A 17814-nucleotide genomic window follows, 5' to 3' on the forward strand; every position below is an offset into this window, starting at 1 on the left:
CTACATAATTGACACGAACATCTATACAAAGAATGGAGACATATAGCATGGATCAACTCTAATGCGCCTGTAAAAATTAGGATCAGAGAAGGTGAAAAAGATTCTTTAAAAATGGGAAACTGAGGGGCGCCTGGGTGGTTCAGTGGGTTAAAGCCTCTGCCTTCGGCTCAGGTCATGATCCCAGGCTCTCTGCTCAGCGGGGAGCCTGCTTCCTTCTCTCTCTCTCTCTCTCTGCCTGCCTCTCTACCTACTTATGATCTCTGTCTGTCAAATAAATAAATAAAATCTTAAAAAAAAAAAAAAATGGGAAACTGAGGGGTGCCTGGGTGGCTCAGTGGTTAAAGCCTCTGCCTTCAGCTCAGGTCATGATCTCAGGGTCCTGGGATGGAGCCCCACATCGGGCTCTCTGCTCAGTGGGTAGCCTGCTTCCCCCTCTCTCTCTGCCTGCCTCTCTGCCTACTTGTGATCTCTGTCAAATAAATAAAATCTTAAAAAAATAAAAATAAAAATGGGAAAGAGACCACACACATCAGTAGTCATTGACAACACAACTGATGCTTAAAGCCTTCAGTAAATTCTTCCTCACAGTCGTTTCCTCACTGTGGCTTTTCATCACAGTGGGCCTCCCCTAGCTGCTCTTGACTCCTTGCCTCCAAACAGAGTCTCCCTGACCCCTTACCCCACCCAGGTCCTCATCAGTGGGCCTATATCCCACTGTGGACTTTGTCTTCCAACAAACTCATTGCCCTGCCTACAGCCCCTCTAACTGTATTCTAGGAACACTACAGAACACAATTGTGAGCTACACATCTGAGCCAAGCCTGATGGACAAAGATGAACAAGCAAAACATGTTAACAAAAACTGCATACATCTCACAAAGCATAACACTTTACTTCATCTGCAAGAAGCTGGACCTCAAAAAGAGAGCCAAGTGGCAGCCTTGATAGTCACAGTCTTCTATCTAGTGACTCTAGAAAAGGGAGGTCCAGGAAGCAAAGGGAGGTCTCCACCCAAAGCTGTTCCTCAAGGGTTGGGCATTGATTAATCAATTAATAACCAAACAAAAACCATCCTTGGAGTCACCACCACCTCCCAAAAGACCCTAGAAAGACCCAGATCATTCTCAACTGGAATCTAGGATTACTTATTACAGAACCAGAACAAACACACTTATAATCACAACAACATAACTGAACCAGTTAAAGAGCATCTTGCCATCATCACTCTTCTGACAACACAAAATCAACTAGCACCTGAGCCCAGCTGGGAGGGAAGGGACCCATGGGCCTCATACAACCCTCCTGCCCTACAGAGACCAGGTCCAAGCAGGGAAGAGCAAGGCAGAGCACTTGTCTCTAATGCAGAACTGAATTTTAATTGTGCACCCTTCTGTCTGGTTGCTGCTTAGAGTAGGATGCCGATGGCAACAGGCAATAGGCTCTGGAGGGGCACTGAGAGCCGGAGAGCTCCAGAGCAGAGCTACTGCTCCTTGAGGGCAGAACAACTCACTCATGTGTCAGCCTTCAAGTCGCAGCTTGTCAGCAGTGTCTGGACTGACAGGCTTCTGTTTGTTCTTGGCATGTTTCTTAGTACTGGGAAGGCCATCTGAAAGCAATTTGGGTCCCCAAAAGCAAAAAGGATGGTCTTTGTGAAGTGGCTTGAATTCTCAGGCACACACTTTTCTCTCATAATTTCAGATGAGTGGAGACCATGAAGAAATAGACTAGGAACAACAGGCTGGAACACAGCTGGCTGGCTGCTTCCCAAGTCCCAGAGCATGCAGGTCTGCAGCAACTACAAGAGGAGTCCGACCATCCACACAGTGGTAGACATTCCAAGTCTGCCACAGGTGCCCCTGGCCTGCAGCAGGCCCAGTGTGCTAACTATTCACACTGCTCAGTGCTCTGCACCATTTCAAACTCAGCAATGGTCACAGTTCCTCCACCTTGCCTAGGAAGACTTCTTAGCTCTGAGACCAAGGACATACACTCACAGCTACACATCTACTTTTGTGGGTGGATGCAGGTACACAGATGGGTTGCTACACTTCACACTTCATAGGAACATGATGGGATATGCATACCCATCAGCACACTGCTTTTCCCCCTCCCCCAACTTCCAGCGGGTTCACTTCACTCATGCCCAGAATCCTGCTGGAAGAGCACACCACACCTGTTCACTCCTTTCACAGGTTTTGAACACTATGCCATCTCCTTGGGTGCACGGGCCAGTTTCTCTGGGGCAAATACCTGGGCATGACATAATACATAAAAACATGCATTTTCAATTCCACTATATATTGCCGAATTTCTCTTGAAACCTAGTGGAAGAAATAATGGGGGTTCTCACTGCTGTTCCTCATTCCGGAGGTGCTGGCCTGTGTGGCTCACCTGGGGCAGGGGAGCTCCACTCCCATGCAATCATCACCTGCAGCACCCTGGCTGCCAGCAAGGTGGGGCAGCATCTCTTCATGGATGCACTGGTTGTCCACACTTTTCTAGAAATTGCCATTTTCATAGGCTTCAGAATAGTTTGAGCTTTATACACACAGTTCATCCTTTCCCTGAGGTTCATGGTGTCCTTGGCACATAAACTTTCACAGCTCCTCACCAATCTATGGTCAGTTTGCCTTAACAAATCCTCTGCTCTCCCAAAGCATAAAGCTGTTCCACAGTAACTGAGTTCTGACCAGCTGTCTGCACCCCTTTCCCAACTGCTTCCACACCCTCAAGAACGCTTCAGGGCTCTACTCTGGATAATGCTCCCGTTCTGAATGCCCATGGCACAAACATCCCTGCGTCTATTTACAGAACTTCCTGTGCGATAGGGCCAACGTTCAGGTGTGGCTTTTTATCATCCAATCAGAAAGGGTAAAGAAATTCCTATTGGGGGCACCTGGGTGGCTCAGTGGGTTAAGCTGCTGCCTTCGGCTCAGGTCATGATCTCGGAGTCCTGGGATCGAGTCCCGCATCGGGCTCTCTGCTCAGTGGGGAGCCTGCTTCCTCCTCTCTCTCTGCCTGCCTCTCTGCCTACTTGTGATCTCTATCTCTGTCAAATAAATAAATAAATCTTTAAAAAAAAAAAAAAAAAAAAGAAATTCCTATTGGGAATTGTATTAGGATTATACATAATTTTATAGTTTAAATAAGGAGAACTGACAACTACGACTTCAGAATACTAAACCTTCCAATTAACATATCTGTTTATTTAGGTCCACTAAAATACCAAGTGTTATTTTTCTCCAAAATTATACATATTTTACTTATTTGTTGATACCTTATATTTTGTTGCAGTCATAAATGGTATCTTTTTTTTTTTTCCTTTAGATTTTATTTTCAGGGTTGCCTCAGTGGCTCAGTCGTTAAGCATCTGCCTTTGGCTTGGGTCATGATCGTAGTGCCTCGAATCGGGCTTATTCAGCGGGGAGCCTGCCTCTCCCTCTCCAGCTCCCACATGTCTGTATTCCCTCTCTATCTCTATCATAAATAAATAAAACCTTAAAAAAAATTTATTTTCAAGATTTTCAAGTAATCTTTATACCAATCATGGGACTCAAACTTACAATCCCCAGATCAAGAATCACATGCTCCACCAACTGAGCCAGTCAGGCATCCCAAATTGTATCTGTCTTAATACGTTTCCTCTTTGTTGCTGTTCTTGTATACTGATCTTACAACTACCAGTCTTAATGAACTCATTATTTCTAAAGATTTTCTGTAGATTCTCTTAAGTTTTTTACACAGACCTCTGCAAACAATGGCAGGTTTATTTCTTCTTTTACAATTATGTCTTTCTCCTTCCTTTCCCTTATCTTACCATACTGGCTAGTATTTTCTTTACAACACTTAACATAACTGGTTAAAGAAAGGCACCTAGTCTTGTTCAGAATTTTATTTTGTTTAACATTTTATTATTTATTTTTAAATCAGAGAGAGAGTGAGCCCAGGCAGTGGGACTGGCAGGCAGAGGGAGAAGCAGGCTCCCCACTGAGGAAGGACGCTGATGTGGGACTCGATCCCAGGACTCTAACCTGAGCTGAGGGCAGCCACTTAACTGGCTGAGCCACCCAGGGATCCCTTGTTCACAATTTTAAAGAGAACGCTTCTAACGTTTCATTAATAAGTATGATGCTTATTGAAAGTTCCTGATTAATAACCTTCAACAGATTAAGGAAGTCACCTTCTAATTCTAGCTTGCTAACTCTGTATCAAAGAGCAATGAATTTTATCAAATGCCTTCTCTCCATCTACTGAGAGGATCATTTGATCAGTATCAGAGTGAATCACATACCAGATTTTCTCACATTGTACCACCTTCACATTACTGAAAAAAGCCCTACTGACCTCTCACCTCAAGCACCTAATCCCTTTAGGTGATTTCTTCAAAATCAAGCTTTACAGTGCACTAACAGATGCCGTTTTCTATGACGACAATTAAGGAAAGTGTTCAAATGCTTCCATCGTTGATCTATTCCCATCCCGGTATCTTCTCGTCCACAATGGGAGAGATGTTTTCATAACCAACAGTGCAGAGGCAAGCATCTTTGCCCCAAGGATGACTGTTACCTAATAATACTTATTTATTAGAGCTAAAATCTCGGCAAGGCTCGCTACAGACTGATAATGCTGAGAAACAGAGGAACAGCACTGAAGGGATGTTCCTCCAATTCAGGAACTCCCCGAATAAATACACAACACCTCAGAAACCATCACAGTACCCACCTCATCCCTGTGCTTCTGACAGAAGACCAAAAACTGGGATGCCGCATCTCCCTTCCTGTTTCGTGGAGTGGAGGCCGTGGTCTTCTTCCTTCCAGGAGGAGACCCTACCCCTCTCTTGGGATCGGCCTCTGCCATCTTCTGAGGAGTACTCTTTACTGTCCCAGGATCACTTTCTTGGTTTTCGGCAGAACCAGACAGCTTGGCTCTTCGCCTTCTCTTGATGGGAATGCTCTCTTCTCTCATGGACTTGGGGTTATCAGCAGCTTTTTCAGTGACCCCTGAGGATTCTACCATTTGTCCCGAAGACTCCACAGCAATGCTTGCCTCCTTAGCCACGTGAGGGTTGAGATGAAGCTGGTCCCCCACGTAGAGGAAAGTGAACTTAGCTTTCCGCTCCTCTACTGACATGCTTGCAGCTTCTTCTGCTTGAACGATGCCCATTTCCCACTGGGCCCTCAATTTCCCTGAAATAGGTTTCAACAGCTAAAAGGAAAAAAAAAGACATTATAAGTTTCATTATACAAACAAAAAGTTAACACACTTAAAAAAAAAAAAAAGGACACTTTAATAATTTCAGATAAATTTTAAAATCAAAAACTATAAAAACCAATTAACTTGAAGGTTTTAGACGGAATTCACCCCAATATAGTAGCTACTATTTCTTTAAACTAGAAACCAATTCCAGTCATATTTAACTAATGTAATATATAGATTATATAATATATATAACACTACATATTTTTATATATATAAAAAGAATAAAAATTATTTTAAAAATTAGCTCTATCATCAAATGAGTAAAACAAATATACCATCTCTAAGGAAACTTGTCTTGTTTTGTAACACAGTGTATTGGGCAAAGTTAAACAATGACAGACATAAGCCATTATAATAAATCAAGCCACCACAATTTCAAAATAAATAAGAATATAAATTAAAGTTTTGGTCTCAAATTGTACTTAAGGAACATCTATCACCTTAATTTTCTCAGCTTTCGTGGGTGCCTGCTTGGCACTTTCCTGGCATAATTTTTCAAACTGTCCTTCTCCTTCAAAAGCTACAAGGCTCTTCTCAAATATCCAAGCTCTTTCTGGGGCATCACCAAAGAACTGTACGTGATACTGGCGTGCACTCTTTTTCTGACCTAGTTTTTAAAATAAAATGTTAGAACTTGAAAGTTAGAATTTTGGATGAAATCAGGCAAGTCTATTAATAATTACTGATAGGAAGTTGGAAGCTGCTTTGAGGTCATTTTATTTGGTGCTGTTTTAGTTGTTAACCTCTAAAAAAGTCCTACTCTTTTTTATCCCCACCATACTCCATGTCAAAGAGAAAGGAAAAGCATTTATGAAGAACTCAGATAAGATTCAAATTATACTAGGAAATAAAGTGGACATTTCCCTTCCAAGATCCACTTAAAAAGATTACCAAATAAAGAAGGCCAAGAGACAACATGAACAAAAGGGCCATTCCACAGAGAGGGGCCTATGCAGCAATGAAGGGATACAGACTGGTGTAAGACAGCCTGAATTCAAATTCCAACCCCACCACCTACAGCTGGGCAACCTTGGGCTGGCTACTCATTCACAATGTCTATAGGGGAATTAGGGCACCAAGGATCTCTGAGGACACCCATGAGGCCAAAGGGTAGCCCCTTAGATGTCCACTGATGCTCCTCTTAGAATAAAGGAGGAAGCCACTTCCTACAGTGCAGTCAGAAAGGAGGCGGGTGAGGAAAGAGACACTTGACCCCAAAATCCAAGAGAGGAGGTGCCATCCTCGGCTGAGGAAAAGTGAGGTTGAAAACAAGCAAGCTGGTTAAAAGGTCAGATTTCAGTATGCCTGGGTGGCTCAGTCAGTTAAGCATCCAACTCTTGATCTCACCTCAAGTCTTGATCTCAGGATTGTGAGTTCAAGTCCCACACTGAACTTAAAAAAATAAGAGGTCACATTTTTGTGCCAAGTGGAGGGACAATGGGGGATCTCCATGGGAGAACTAGCAGCCCCTGCTGCTTCAGAGAATGCTGGTCACAAGAAATCCAAGAACACTTCCTAAAGAACAAACACACCCCAGAGGAAAAACCTCTCCATTGAGTTGTTTTGGAGATCCTCCCAACTAAGTGGCCAACAGCCAGCTGGAGTGTAAATAAGCTAACAGTCTCTCCACATACAGGTTGCAGGACCTCTGAGTGATACCCTCTCAAACACAAATGTTTGGGTATCACTGAGAGGTCCCCCCAGGGCCCAGGGAAGCCCCCAGCATAAACAAGTCCAAGATACACAGAAATAAGCAGTCTTTGCAAGGCCATACACACAAAACTCTAGGAAGAGATGACACCTAACAAAGAAAAACTCTAGTTTGCTATGAAAAGAAAACAAAGAAAAGAGCTACTGGAAACTTTAAAATACAATTATGGAAAAAAAAAAACCAAAAACACACACACACACCTTGAAATCTCGAAGAAAACAAAAAACGAAAACAAGAAATCTTGGAAGGTCAGTTAAGAAATCTTCCAGAAAGAAGATATATAAGGTGAAAAACATCTACTCCCATAAGAAACCTATAGGATCAAACCAGGAAGTACCATACCCAAATAACTGTTCTAGAGACAGAAAGAGAGAACACTGTCTAAGAATTAACCCAAGACCATGTATCAGAACTAAAACAATCCTAAGTGCCTCATCCAATACCCATACCAATGCACATCTTTCTGACATTTAAGGTGTTGGGGGAGGGGACAAGGGCAGCTTCCACGTTAATGGAATGAAAAGTAGCAGTAGCATAACAAGGTACATCAAGAGCAACCCTGGATGCTAGAAAGAAATGATGTAATACCTTCAAAATCCTGAAAAGAATTACTTTCAACATAAAATTCTACACTAAGCCAAACCATCAGTCAAGTGTGAAAACACAGAAGTAGCATCCTCCAAATGACAGGGAATCAAATTTATCTCTCATACACACTTTCTTAGAACCTAAAAATTATACTCCAGCAAAAAAGGAAACTGACCACGAGTGAGCACAATGGGAAGCCACAGAAAACAATGCATGTAACTCAGGAAAGCATCTTTAAAAAGGTCTGAGATTATCACTATGCAAAAGGTTAAGAGTGCCAGCAATACAGATTGAAACAGGAAAAGGGAAGATTCTGGGAGGTCTAGGGGAAGAAAAGATAAAAGAACTCTTCCATACCAAAAGAAAATCTGAACAAGGAAAGAGGATTAAAGATGAGATCCAAGGGGTGCCTGGGTGGCTCAGTTGGTTAAGTGTCTGATTCCTGATTTCAGCTTAGATCATGATCTTGGGGTCCTAGGATCATGCTCCACAGCGAGCTCTGTGCTCTGGACTCAGTGGCTCAGCAGGGTCTGCTTGAGATTCTCTTTCTTTCTCCCCCCAACAGGGACAGAGAAATGAGTATTTGAAAAACAAAAAAAATTAAAAGTAAGGCTCTATAGTCTTATATAGCAAAGTATATGATTTAAAAAAAAAAAAAATGCAGGGGTGCCTGCCTGGCTCATCAGTGGAGTATGTAATGCTTGATCTCGGGGTCATGGGTTCAAGCCCCACATTGGGTATAGAGCCTATTAAAGAAAAAGAAAGAAAGAAAGTAAGAAAGAAAGGCAATAATTAACTCCAAGAAAAACAAGAAGTTGTACAAAAAAGAAAATGCAATTACAGAACACAATTTGCTTTGCACTGAATGATATTTACATAGTCAAAATCATGTAAACATTTATGTTTGATGTAATAAAAACAGTGAGTTAATTTGCCCCCTGGAGTGGCCAATAGGCTAAAAATTAAAACAAACAAACAAAAATCACCAAAAACAAACAAAAATCATCAAAGAACCCTGAATTAATTCTATGCAGAGAATGGAAAGAAAAGAAATAAATGACTGAAAGATCAGTCTTCATTTTCCATAAAAGAAAATCAACAGAAAATATGTAAATGAGAAATCAAAAGATAGTATTAAAACTACAAGAAAATGTTAGAAGAGTTAAAAATAATTAGCTCTAAGGAGGAGAGTGAACTGTTTTTCACAACTAACCTCTCAGTAGAATTTGGTTTGTTTATAAGTGTGTATACTTCCTTGATTTTATAATAGGTGAGATTCAAAAATATGTTAGGGGATTTATAACTCCTTCCATTACTTTAATACTTTGAAAAAACTTTCCTTAGTCATGAAAAGGACTACAGACATGTGTCACAGCATTTGCATAATGCAGAAAATCTGTTATAGTGCATATGATGAAATAATATGAACTTACATTACTTTTTATAAACAGTTAACTACACAGAAAAATGCTCCTTACAGGTGGGGTGAAAAAAAGCAGAGAAGAATACTATAGTCCGATCCCAAGTTTGTAAAATAAATGTACTTAGTTTGGGTTTTTTTTTTTTTAGGTTTTTTTTTTTAAGATTTTATTTATTTATTTGGCACACAGAGATCACAAGTAGGCAGAGAGGCAGGCAGAGAGAGAGAGGAGGAAGCAGGTTCCTTGCTGAGCAGAGAGCCCAATGCGATGCGGGTCTTGATCCCAGGACTCTGGGATCATGACTTGAGCTGAAGGAAGAGGCTTTAATCCACTGAGCCACCCAGGCACCCCAAATATACTTAGTTTTGAAGTTCTTTCCTGCCTAGACATTTGGTAGCAATATAACCTAATTTTACCCTATTTTTATGGGTTTCTTTAATCCATATGAATTTCTTTGGTTCAAGTTGAGAGGTGAATATCTCACTGTTTTATTTTACCACATAATTAACCAGTTGTCCCACCATTTATTCGTAATTATTTCTTCCTGTGATTTCTGATATTCATCAATCATGGCTGGTATGAAAACAACTGTCATCGCTTGACCTACTTACAATTCCTGCTAAGAGAACCACCAACAGTCAGGTACCTAATTTTGCATTACAATCCTTTCCTCCCCATCATGGCCCAGGGGACTTAAGGTGGTCCCTGACCCTCTGGGCCAGATTGAGCCAGAGTCTCTCCAGATTCTATAGAATCCTTTGAGTTAACAGCAGTCACCCATGCATGCAAAATGGATTCCACAAAGAGACATGGCTGCTTTGGAGCTGAAGCTCTAGGGAGGAAGAGAAGCCATAAAAAATGCAGACAAAGTCCACAGAGGCAAGAATAGAGCACAGGGACAAAATCACAAGGACATGACAGCACAAAGTTCTACAGGAAATAAAGGACAAGCATCACCATGCCTGACTTTCCTGGCTTAGTCCCTGGGGGGCACTGGAACACCAAAATAGGTAAAGCAGAAACTGACAAAATTGCAAAGAAAAAAAAGGTACATTCACTATCACAGTGGATGATTTTAACACACATCTCTTAGTAACTGAGAGAACAAGCAAAAAAAAAAAAAAAAATCAGTGAGATTATACTATTAAATAACCCAAGATATGAGAAAGCCAGATTACCTATAGTATTTTTAGAAAATGCTGGAATTTGGAAATAAGCCAATGAGGGTTCCCTTCCGTAACAGAAAAAGTGACAACAAAAGTTTCCACAAAAGATAATTACTTGACTCCTGACCCCAGTTATCTTATGAAAACAGACGTGTCAAGAAGATCATGAAGCTCCCAATCCAAAAGAATTCCTTTTTCACAGTATAATATCTAAAACATACATTTATCTTCTGTTTCCAACTTAAAGAGTCAGGCCTCAAAGCTGCTCATCCACCTGGATGCCCTTATAAATAGTAGACAAGTTATGCTGCTATATATCACAAAAATGCTACTAGAACTTTTATTAACTTAGCTTTTCAAAGGAAATTTCTCAAAAGAGCCTGGATTGAGTTGCAGCTTATGAGTTGTATTCTCTTCTGCATGTATATTATACTTCAATTCTTAAAATCTGAATGCATTACTAAGATCTAAATTCAAGCATATCTATAAATCCAAGCATGATAAGGGGGGGGGGAGTACACATACACAAAAATAAAGAAAATAAAATTGGGGGTGGGGATACAGGGTAGGGTAAGGGAGCTGCATCTCACAAGAAGAAAAAAAAAAAAATACCTGCTTCACAAGACCCATATGCTCAGCCAGTTCCATGCCAGAAGCCACCCCTTCTTCAGGTCCTTAGTCCTTCCCCAACAAGGACATCTAAACCCCCAAAGTACACCCATTACTCACCATGTCACTCCCACCATGGAGTTGCTGCCTGCCAAGTGTTCAGGAATCATAAATGGACCCAGAGCTCCACTTGGAGCCAGGTCTCAGTGCTGCCCGGAGTGTTACCTCACACATCCCTGTGAAATCTCTGTCTCCCACAGCGCTGAACACAACTGGTGCCCAGATTTGGGCTTCTACACATCACTGTCTTCTAAAAAGACCCAAGTTTTCTCCAAGAAACTAGCTGATTCCCTGACAAGGGCAAAGTATAAAATGAGCATCTTACTGGGCCACATGTAAGAAGTGGTCAAAGGCTGACTGAGACATGTCAAAAGGACACTGCTGAAAGGGACTCAGTGGGACTCCTGCTCGTTAAATATGGGACAATTTGAGCATCAGAAAGAGTAAGGACTAAGAAGCTTGGGTGGTTCAGTCGATTAAGCATCTTCCTTCAGCTCAAGTCATGATCCCAGGGTCCTAGGATGGAGTCCTGCATCAGGCTCCTTGCTCAGCAGGGAGTCTGCTTCTCCCTCTGTCCTTCACCCCACTCATGCTCTCTTTTCTCATAAATAAATGAAAACTTAAAAAAAAAAAAAGAAAGAAAGAAAAAAAGAAAGGACAGGGAAATGGGGTAACTGCATGATGGGCATTAAGAAAAGCACTTGATGTAATAAGCACTGGATGTTATATGCAACTGATGAATCACTAAAATTTCTACCTCTGAAACTAATAATACACTGTATGTTAATTAAACCAAATTAAAAAAAAATTTTTTTTTTTTTTAAAGATTAAGGACTGGGGTGCCTGGATGGCTCAGTCATTAGGCACCTGCCTCCAGCTCCAGTCATGATTCCAGGGTCCTGGGATGGAGCCCTGCTTCGGGTTCCTTGCTCAGAGGGAAGTGTGCTTCTCCCTCTCCCACTCCCCCTGCTTGTGTTCCCTCTCTCAATCAAACAAATATACAAAATCCTTTAAAAAAAAAAAAAAAAAAAGTAAGAACTATACTATATAACTAAATTTTTGCTTTTTAAAGATTTATTTATTTATTTATTTATTTGACAGACAAGAGATCACAAGTAGGCAGAGAGGCAGCAGGCGGGGGTGGGGCGCGAGCAGGCTCCCTCCTGAGCAGAGGGCCAGATGCGGGGCTTGATCCCAGGACCCTGAGATCATGACCTGAGCTGAAGGCAGACACCTAACGACTGAGCCACCCAGGCGCCCCACTATATAACTAAAATTTTAAAAGGAAGCTCATTTTCACAGAAAAATGCCTGTTAAATACGAAACCATGATAAAAATGGATAGTTACCATTTTATAAGCCAATGGATTGTAAAGGAGTGCTAAAATCATGAGGAAAGACTGGCAGAGGAAACTAAGAAACTAATCTCCAAACATAGCCACAGATTACTCACTAATAACAAAAAAGGTCTGTATTTTCCATTGGAGTTTTGTTGGACACCACCTACTGGGAAGTGGGACAGCCCACACCAAGAGCCCCTGATGAAATTCAACCGAGACATGTGTCCTTCTGTCACCCCTCTTCCCCCACATTCTCAGTGTCCTCTGACCCCTTTTCTTTTAGAAGGTCGTGTGAATCTCCTGTCAGCTGGAGTATGCTCATCGTGGTTCCCTTCCTTCTGAACTACTTTTCAAATGCACACTACGAGTCCTCTGAAGTTGATTTGCTTGTGATTACCAGGTACTCCCTTCTCTGCATCCCCAAACAACTCCTAGAGAAACATACTGCAAGAAGGGAGGTATTCAGTGAACACCTACGTGGTACTCCCGGCTGGTCTTATGGACCAGAGTCTGATCACAAGAGATGAGAGCAACGAGTGCTGGGGGCAAGGAGTGCTGGTCTAGACTGCAGGACCCTAAAAAGTCAAGACAGCAGACAGCTAAGTGCAATGCAAACACCCTTTTCAACCCAGAGTGATGAAAAAAAAAAAAAAGAAAGAAAGAAAAAGGCACAGAGAAAATACTGAAGATTGCTGGGGAAGTCTAAGCAAGAGCCCTGACAATGAGACAGTGTTTCCCTCGTGTGTCTGGGTGCTGAGTTGGGCAGGAACCTGTCCTTGTTCTTAGAAGATCCCTGCTGACACATCTAGGAGTGAGGCTTTGAAACATGGGCTTGGAAGGTTTTTAAATAAACAACAAACAAGCAAACAATAAATAAAATCTTTCACAAAGCAAACAAACATGCGGTAAGATGGAACTCAAGTATGAACCCTTGGGACTACTGGGAAAGCCGGGGCGTATCTGATGATATAAAGGCACTAAAAATGGGTACAAAATTAGCTAAATTAAATGATCCAACACTAGGATCCTGCAGAGGAAATAAATGGTCAAACTGGAATGCTTTCAGGAAAGAACCCTAGAGGTGACCAGAGGAAAAGGGACAGATAAAATAAAAATTCAGGTTTTAAAAGTAAAAAAAGAAAAGGACAGCAACATGTGCTAACATCTAAATGCTCACTACTTACCATGGAAAGACCTTTTCCAAACAAGTGTTATTATCATCACCCTCCTTTTTCAGATATAGGGAAATTACGGCTTAAGGAAGTTAAGCAGTTCATGACTAGACCAACCAGCTGTGCTAGACCCTGGCAGGCTGACTCCAGAGCCCATGCCTCCACTGGGAGCATAATGCTCTACTCCAACATTGTAAGCAAGAGTAAGGGCTGGAGAATAAAGGAGGAGGAAGTGAGAGAGAATAAAAATGGTGCTGTGTGCGCATGTCATTCAGACAGGCTGCTGTAGACTACAGGAATTATTTTGCTCTAAATCAAGAGAAAGATGTAATGAAATTAAAATTAAATAATCCCAGGAGCTGGACCCAAGAGACATTCAAAAGACCCCTTCAATCACATAGGTCTGAGATACCAGGAGCGTCATATAAACAAAGTCGAAATCCCTACACATTCAAAATTGCTTGCAATGTGCTAGGCAGACCAGTGGTGTGTGGTCATAAACCCTCCCCCACCCCCACCCTCTTACCCCCTTACCCCCCCCACCCCCCCACCCCTGTGACTTCCACTTTGCTTTGCTGTGTGGTTTTACAGAGCTGGGAAGGAATCAGCAACACCTCTGGTGCACACCTGTGTGCCTGCCCAGCCGGTCTCAACTGGTAACTTTTTTCATACTCTACCAAGTCTAGATGCCTCTGGGATGCATCCTGGGGTCCCTGAAGCCTCGTGGGAGGGACTCCCCAATTCTGGCAAGCTGAGGATCACAAAGGTCCTCCATGGAGTCAGAGCTGAAGCCAACCCAAAGGCTCTTCTAGCCACAAGTCCTGTGCTTTCCTGAGCCTCGAGGCAGAGTCCAACCACCCCGAGGAAGAAGGCTGGGCAAGACTCAGAGGCATTCGGGACTCAAACATGGTCCTCTTCATCCTGAACACACCTTCTCTCAAGTCTCTTTGCCAGGTGGGCACCCCCACACCCCATCCCCAGCAGCCATATGCTTCAACACAGCAAGCCAAGAGCATCCCAACCTGTAGTAAGAGCAGCAATGATGCTCCTGTGAGAGCTCAGACCCCCAGCCAAGAACAGGAGGGGACATGCGCTCCCGTACCACTAAGATGCCATAGAAGGCTGAGTGATCAGCAGTACTAAGAGGCCGGGAAGCCTGCCAGGCCCAATCCGCAGGTCTAGTCACCACAGTTCTGTAGGGTGCACAAGTCAGTTGGGCACTACCCTGGCTCAGCTCCAACACTGTGTTCACCATTTATCACCTTCCTCAAATTAAATTCAAACTTTATCTGCAAGAAATTTCTAGAAGAATCTTAAACCACTTGAACTCATTTTTTCCTCTAAAAACACACGAGCTTTTGTTTTGTGAGCTCTCCAATTAATATTTAGGTTTGCATCTGCTCTAATCTGTATCAATAACATATTATATTCTTAATGTGTTCTTCAGTTGTTCCATGGACCAATTTATATTCCCAAGTTTCATGATGCCAAAGAAGATCATTTCTAGTTTTTTCCTTCTTCCCACAGGCCTAAAAAATAAACTGGGACATTTTTTATAACTCAAACTTAATATAAAATACAATTTCTGAAAATCACGCTGAAATAAGCAATCACTGTTTACCTAAACAGTAATAAATTACCATAAAAACTAAAAAGCAATATAAGGCCAAGACCACTCCTCTACTAATAATACAATCAGATAAAGTACATATCCGAGTTGGATATAAAAACAAATGGCAATGTGCTACATCTGAACCAATTATTAACTTTAAAGTTGCAAAATGAACCACTGTAAATTTAACAACAACAACAACAACAAAAAATCTGATTCACATATGAACAAAGGCCTAGAATAGACATTTCTTCAGAGACACACAAATGGCCAATAAGCACAAGTAAAGATGCTCAGCATCACTAATCTTTAGGGAACTGCAAACCAAACTACAAAAAGTAGACAGACAATAGAACAGTGGGTGTCAGGTGCTGGGAGGAGCAGGAAGAGGGAATTATTACTGAATGGACACTGAGGTTCAGATTCACAAGGTGAGTCCTGGGATGGACGGTGGTGACAGCCATTCAACAATGTGAACATGTTGAGTACCACTGAGCTGTGCACTTAAAAATGGTCAAGATGGTAGAGTTTATATTATGTGTATTTTAACACAATTTTTTTAAATAGAAAAAACAAAGAACCATAGTACGGCTATGGAAGAGTAAGAAAAAAATTTTGGATATTAGAAAGATTAAGTACAAAATGAGAAAGATGAAAAAATAGTCCAAAAACACAATACCTTTAAGTTTGGTATAGTTGTGAAGGAGTGGATCAGCAGAAACCATGCATGGCCACCAGGGGTAACCGGACACTTTAGACCACACCAAATCACCGACATTATATTTCAATAGGTGGTCTTTGTCTCTACCGGTATTTGGACAGGACTCTTTCTTAGGTGCAATCTGAAAATGAACAACAAAAGACATACTAACACATCCAATGAGTACCCCTAAATCCAGCCTTTTATCCAAAGATTAATCAGGCTAGAGGTTTAAAATACACACACACACACACACATCCCGGAAAAAGGAGCATGCTTGCGGGGCACCTGGGTGGCTCAATTGATTAAGCATCTGCCTTTGGCTCAGGTCATGATCTCAGTGTCCTGGAATGGAGCCCCACATTGGGCTCCCTGCTCAGCAGGGAGCCTTCTTCTCCCTCTCCGTTTGCCCCTTCCTCTCAACTCATCCTCTTAGTCTCTTTCCTCAAATAAATAAATAACATCTTAAAAAGGAGGGGTAGCTGGGTGGCTCAGTCGGTTAATCCGATCTGCAATCAGCTCAGGTCATGATCCCAAGGTCCTGGAATTGAGCCCCACATGGGGCTCCCTGTGCAGTGAGGAGTCTGCTTCTCCATCTCCTTCCTGCTCATGCTTTTTCTCAAATAAATAAATAAAATTTAAAAAAAAAAAAAAAAAAGAAAGAAAGAAAAGAAAAGGAGCATGCTTCCCCTGCTATTACTTCAGTAAAATTGTCCCTTGCCCTAACTAGAGAATCAGCATAGTGGCTGGCACACACAGTAGGTACTCAACATTATGATGGAGAGCCCTACGTAAATCTACTTCTTTGGCCTAGTTGATGGTCTTTAACGGTGTTTTATTCACCTGGTCAAAGAATTTTCACGGATTGAATCCATATTCTGACACACCCCCACCCCTGCTCCCCAGCCACACATCTGTCAGTTCTCTGGAGCACACGCATCACCCAACAGGGGAGAACCCAGAGTGGCAAGGACATCAGGAGGGCATGGCAGCAAGTCTCGGCTCCATTTGTGATTTGAGTCCTGGGACTCTAAGCCTCAGTTTCTCCACCTCAGAACACATGTCACTTAGGAGACCTGACCAGGGCCACTGCCACCACACCCCCCTCTCAGTTCTGCCCTCCAGTGGGATAAGCAGAGTTGGCTTGACTCCTGGCCTCCTTGTAAGTGTGAACTCCTAAGCTTTCCCCTAAGAGCTCTACATACGTAGGCAAGTTGCTGAACTTGTCTGGGCTTCAGTTTCCTCATCTGCAAACCAAGAACAACAGCTCTGAAATCTCAGTAATTGTTAAAAAGTTCAGTGTGCATGCTGGGAAGGGCTGGCACAGAGTGGCGACGTTATGCTGATTCCTCCACAGCATCCCAGCTTTACGTTCTGTGCCATCTAAGCCACATGGCAGCCCCATGAAGATGAGTGGTATCACCCCCACTCTGAAGATGGAGAGTCAAAATTCAGGTATCTTGCCCAAGTTTTCACAAAACCAGGCAGCAGAGCTAGGAATCACCTGCACTTGGCCTCCTCCCCTATGAAAGAGTGAGGTCCCCCACAACCATGGGCACTTCAAAACCCACTGCATCAGCCCAGCTCACTAAATTGATCTTTCAAAAAATTCACTGTGGTAGGGGCGCCTGGGTGGCTCAGTCAGTGAAGCGTCTTGCCTTCAGCTCAGGTCATGATCCCAGGGTCCTGAGATGGAGTCCCACATCAGGCTCCCTGCTCAGCGGGGAGCCTACTTCTCCCTCTCCTTGCCACTCACCCTGCTTGTGTGTGCTCTGTCTCCCTCTCTCTCTCTCTCATTCTGTCAAATAAATAAAATCTTTTAAAAAAATAAATAAATAATTCACTGCCGTAATTACATTAGCAACAGCTAAACAGCTCCTGAGCACTTAAAGCACTTTAAAAAAAAAAAAAAAAAAAAAAAGATTTTATTTATTTATTTGACAAACAGAGACCACAATTAGGCAGAGGCAGGCAGAGAGAGAAGGGGGGAAGCGGGCTCCCTGCTAAGCAGAAAGCCCAATGCGGAGCTCGATCCCAGGACCCCGAGATCACAACCTGAGCCAAAGGCAGAGGCCCAACCCACTAAGCCATCCAGGTGCCCCTTAAGGCACTTTTTTCAAACCCTTAAAAATCTTCATTATTTTAACAATTTTAAGGAAACTGTAGCCATTTCCCCT

At 42.4% G+C, this 17814-nt stretch overlaps 1 protein-coding gene across 7 annotated transcripts in view; it reads right to left on the bottom strand.

Annotated features, from left to right (window-relative positions):
* NSD2 (nuclear receptor binding SET domain protein 2) overlaps positions 1-17814 on the bottom strand; it is a 96114-nt gene that overhangs the window by 43827 nt on the left and 34473 nt on the right. For 6 of the 7 annotated variants that reach the window (XM_059166980.1, XM_059166948.1, XM_059166957.1 and 3 more), the window contains 3 exons: positions 15617-15779; positions 5700-5866; positions 4723-5205 (listed from right to left, as the gene is read on the bottom strand). In XM_059166980.1, the coding sequence (XP_059022963.1) occupies positions 4723-5205; positions 5700-5866; positions 15617-15779 (813 nt within the window). The remainder of the gene's footprint in view (positions 1-4722; positions 5206-5699; positions 5867-15616; positions 15780-17814) is intronic. The other variant, XM_059166989.1, reaches the window with a different exon arrangement.

This window comes from Mustela lutreola, chromosome 1, assembly GCF_030435805.1.
Source record: "Mustela lutreola isolate mMusLut2 chromosome 1, mMusLut2.pri, whole genome shotgun sequence".
Taxonomy (NCBI): domain Eukaryota; kingdom Metazoa; phylum Chordata; class Mammalia; order Carnivora; family Mustelidae; genus Mustela; species Mustela lutreola.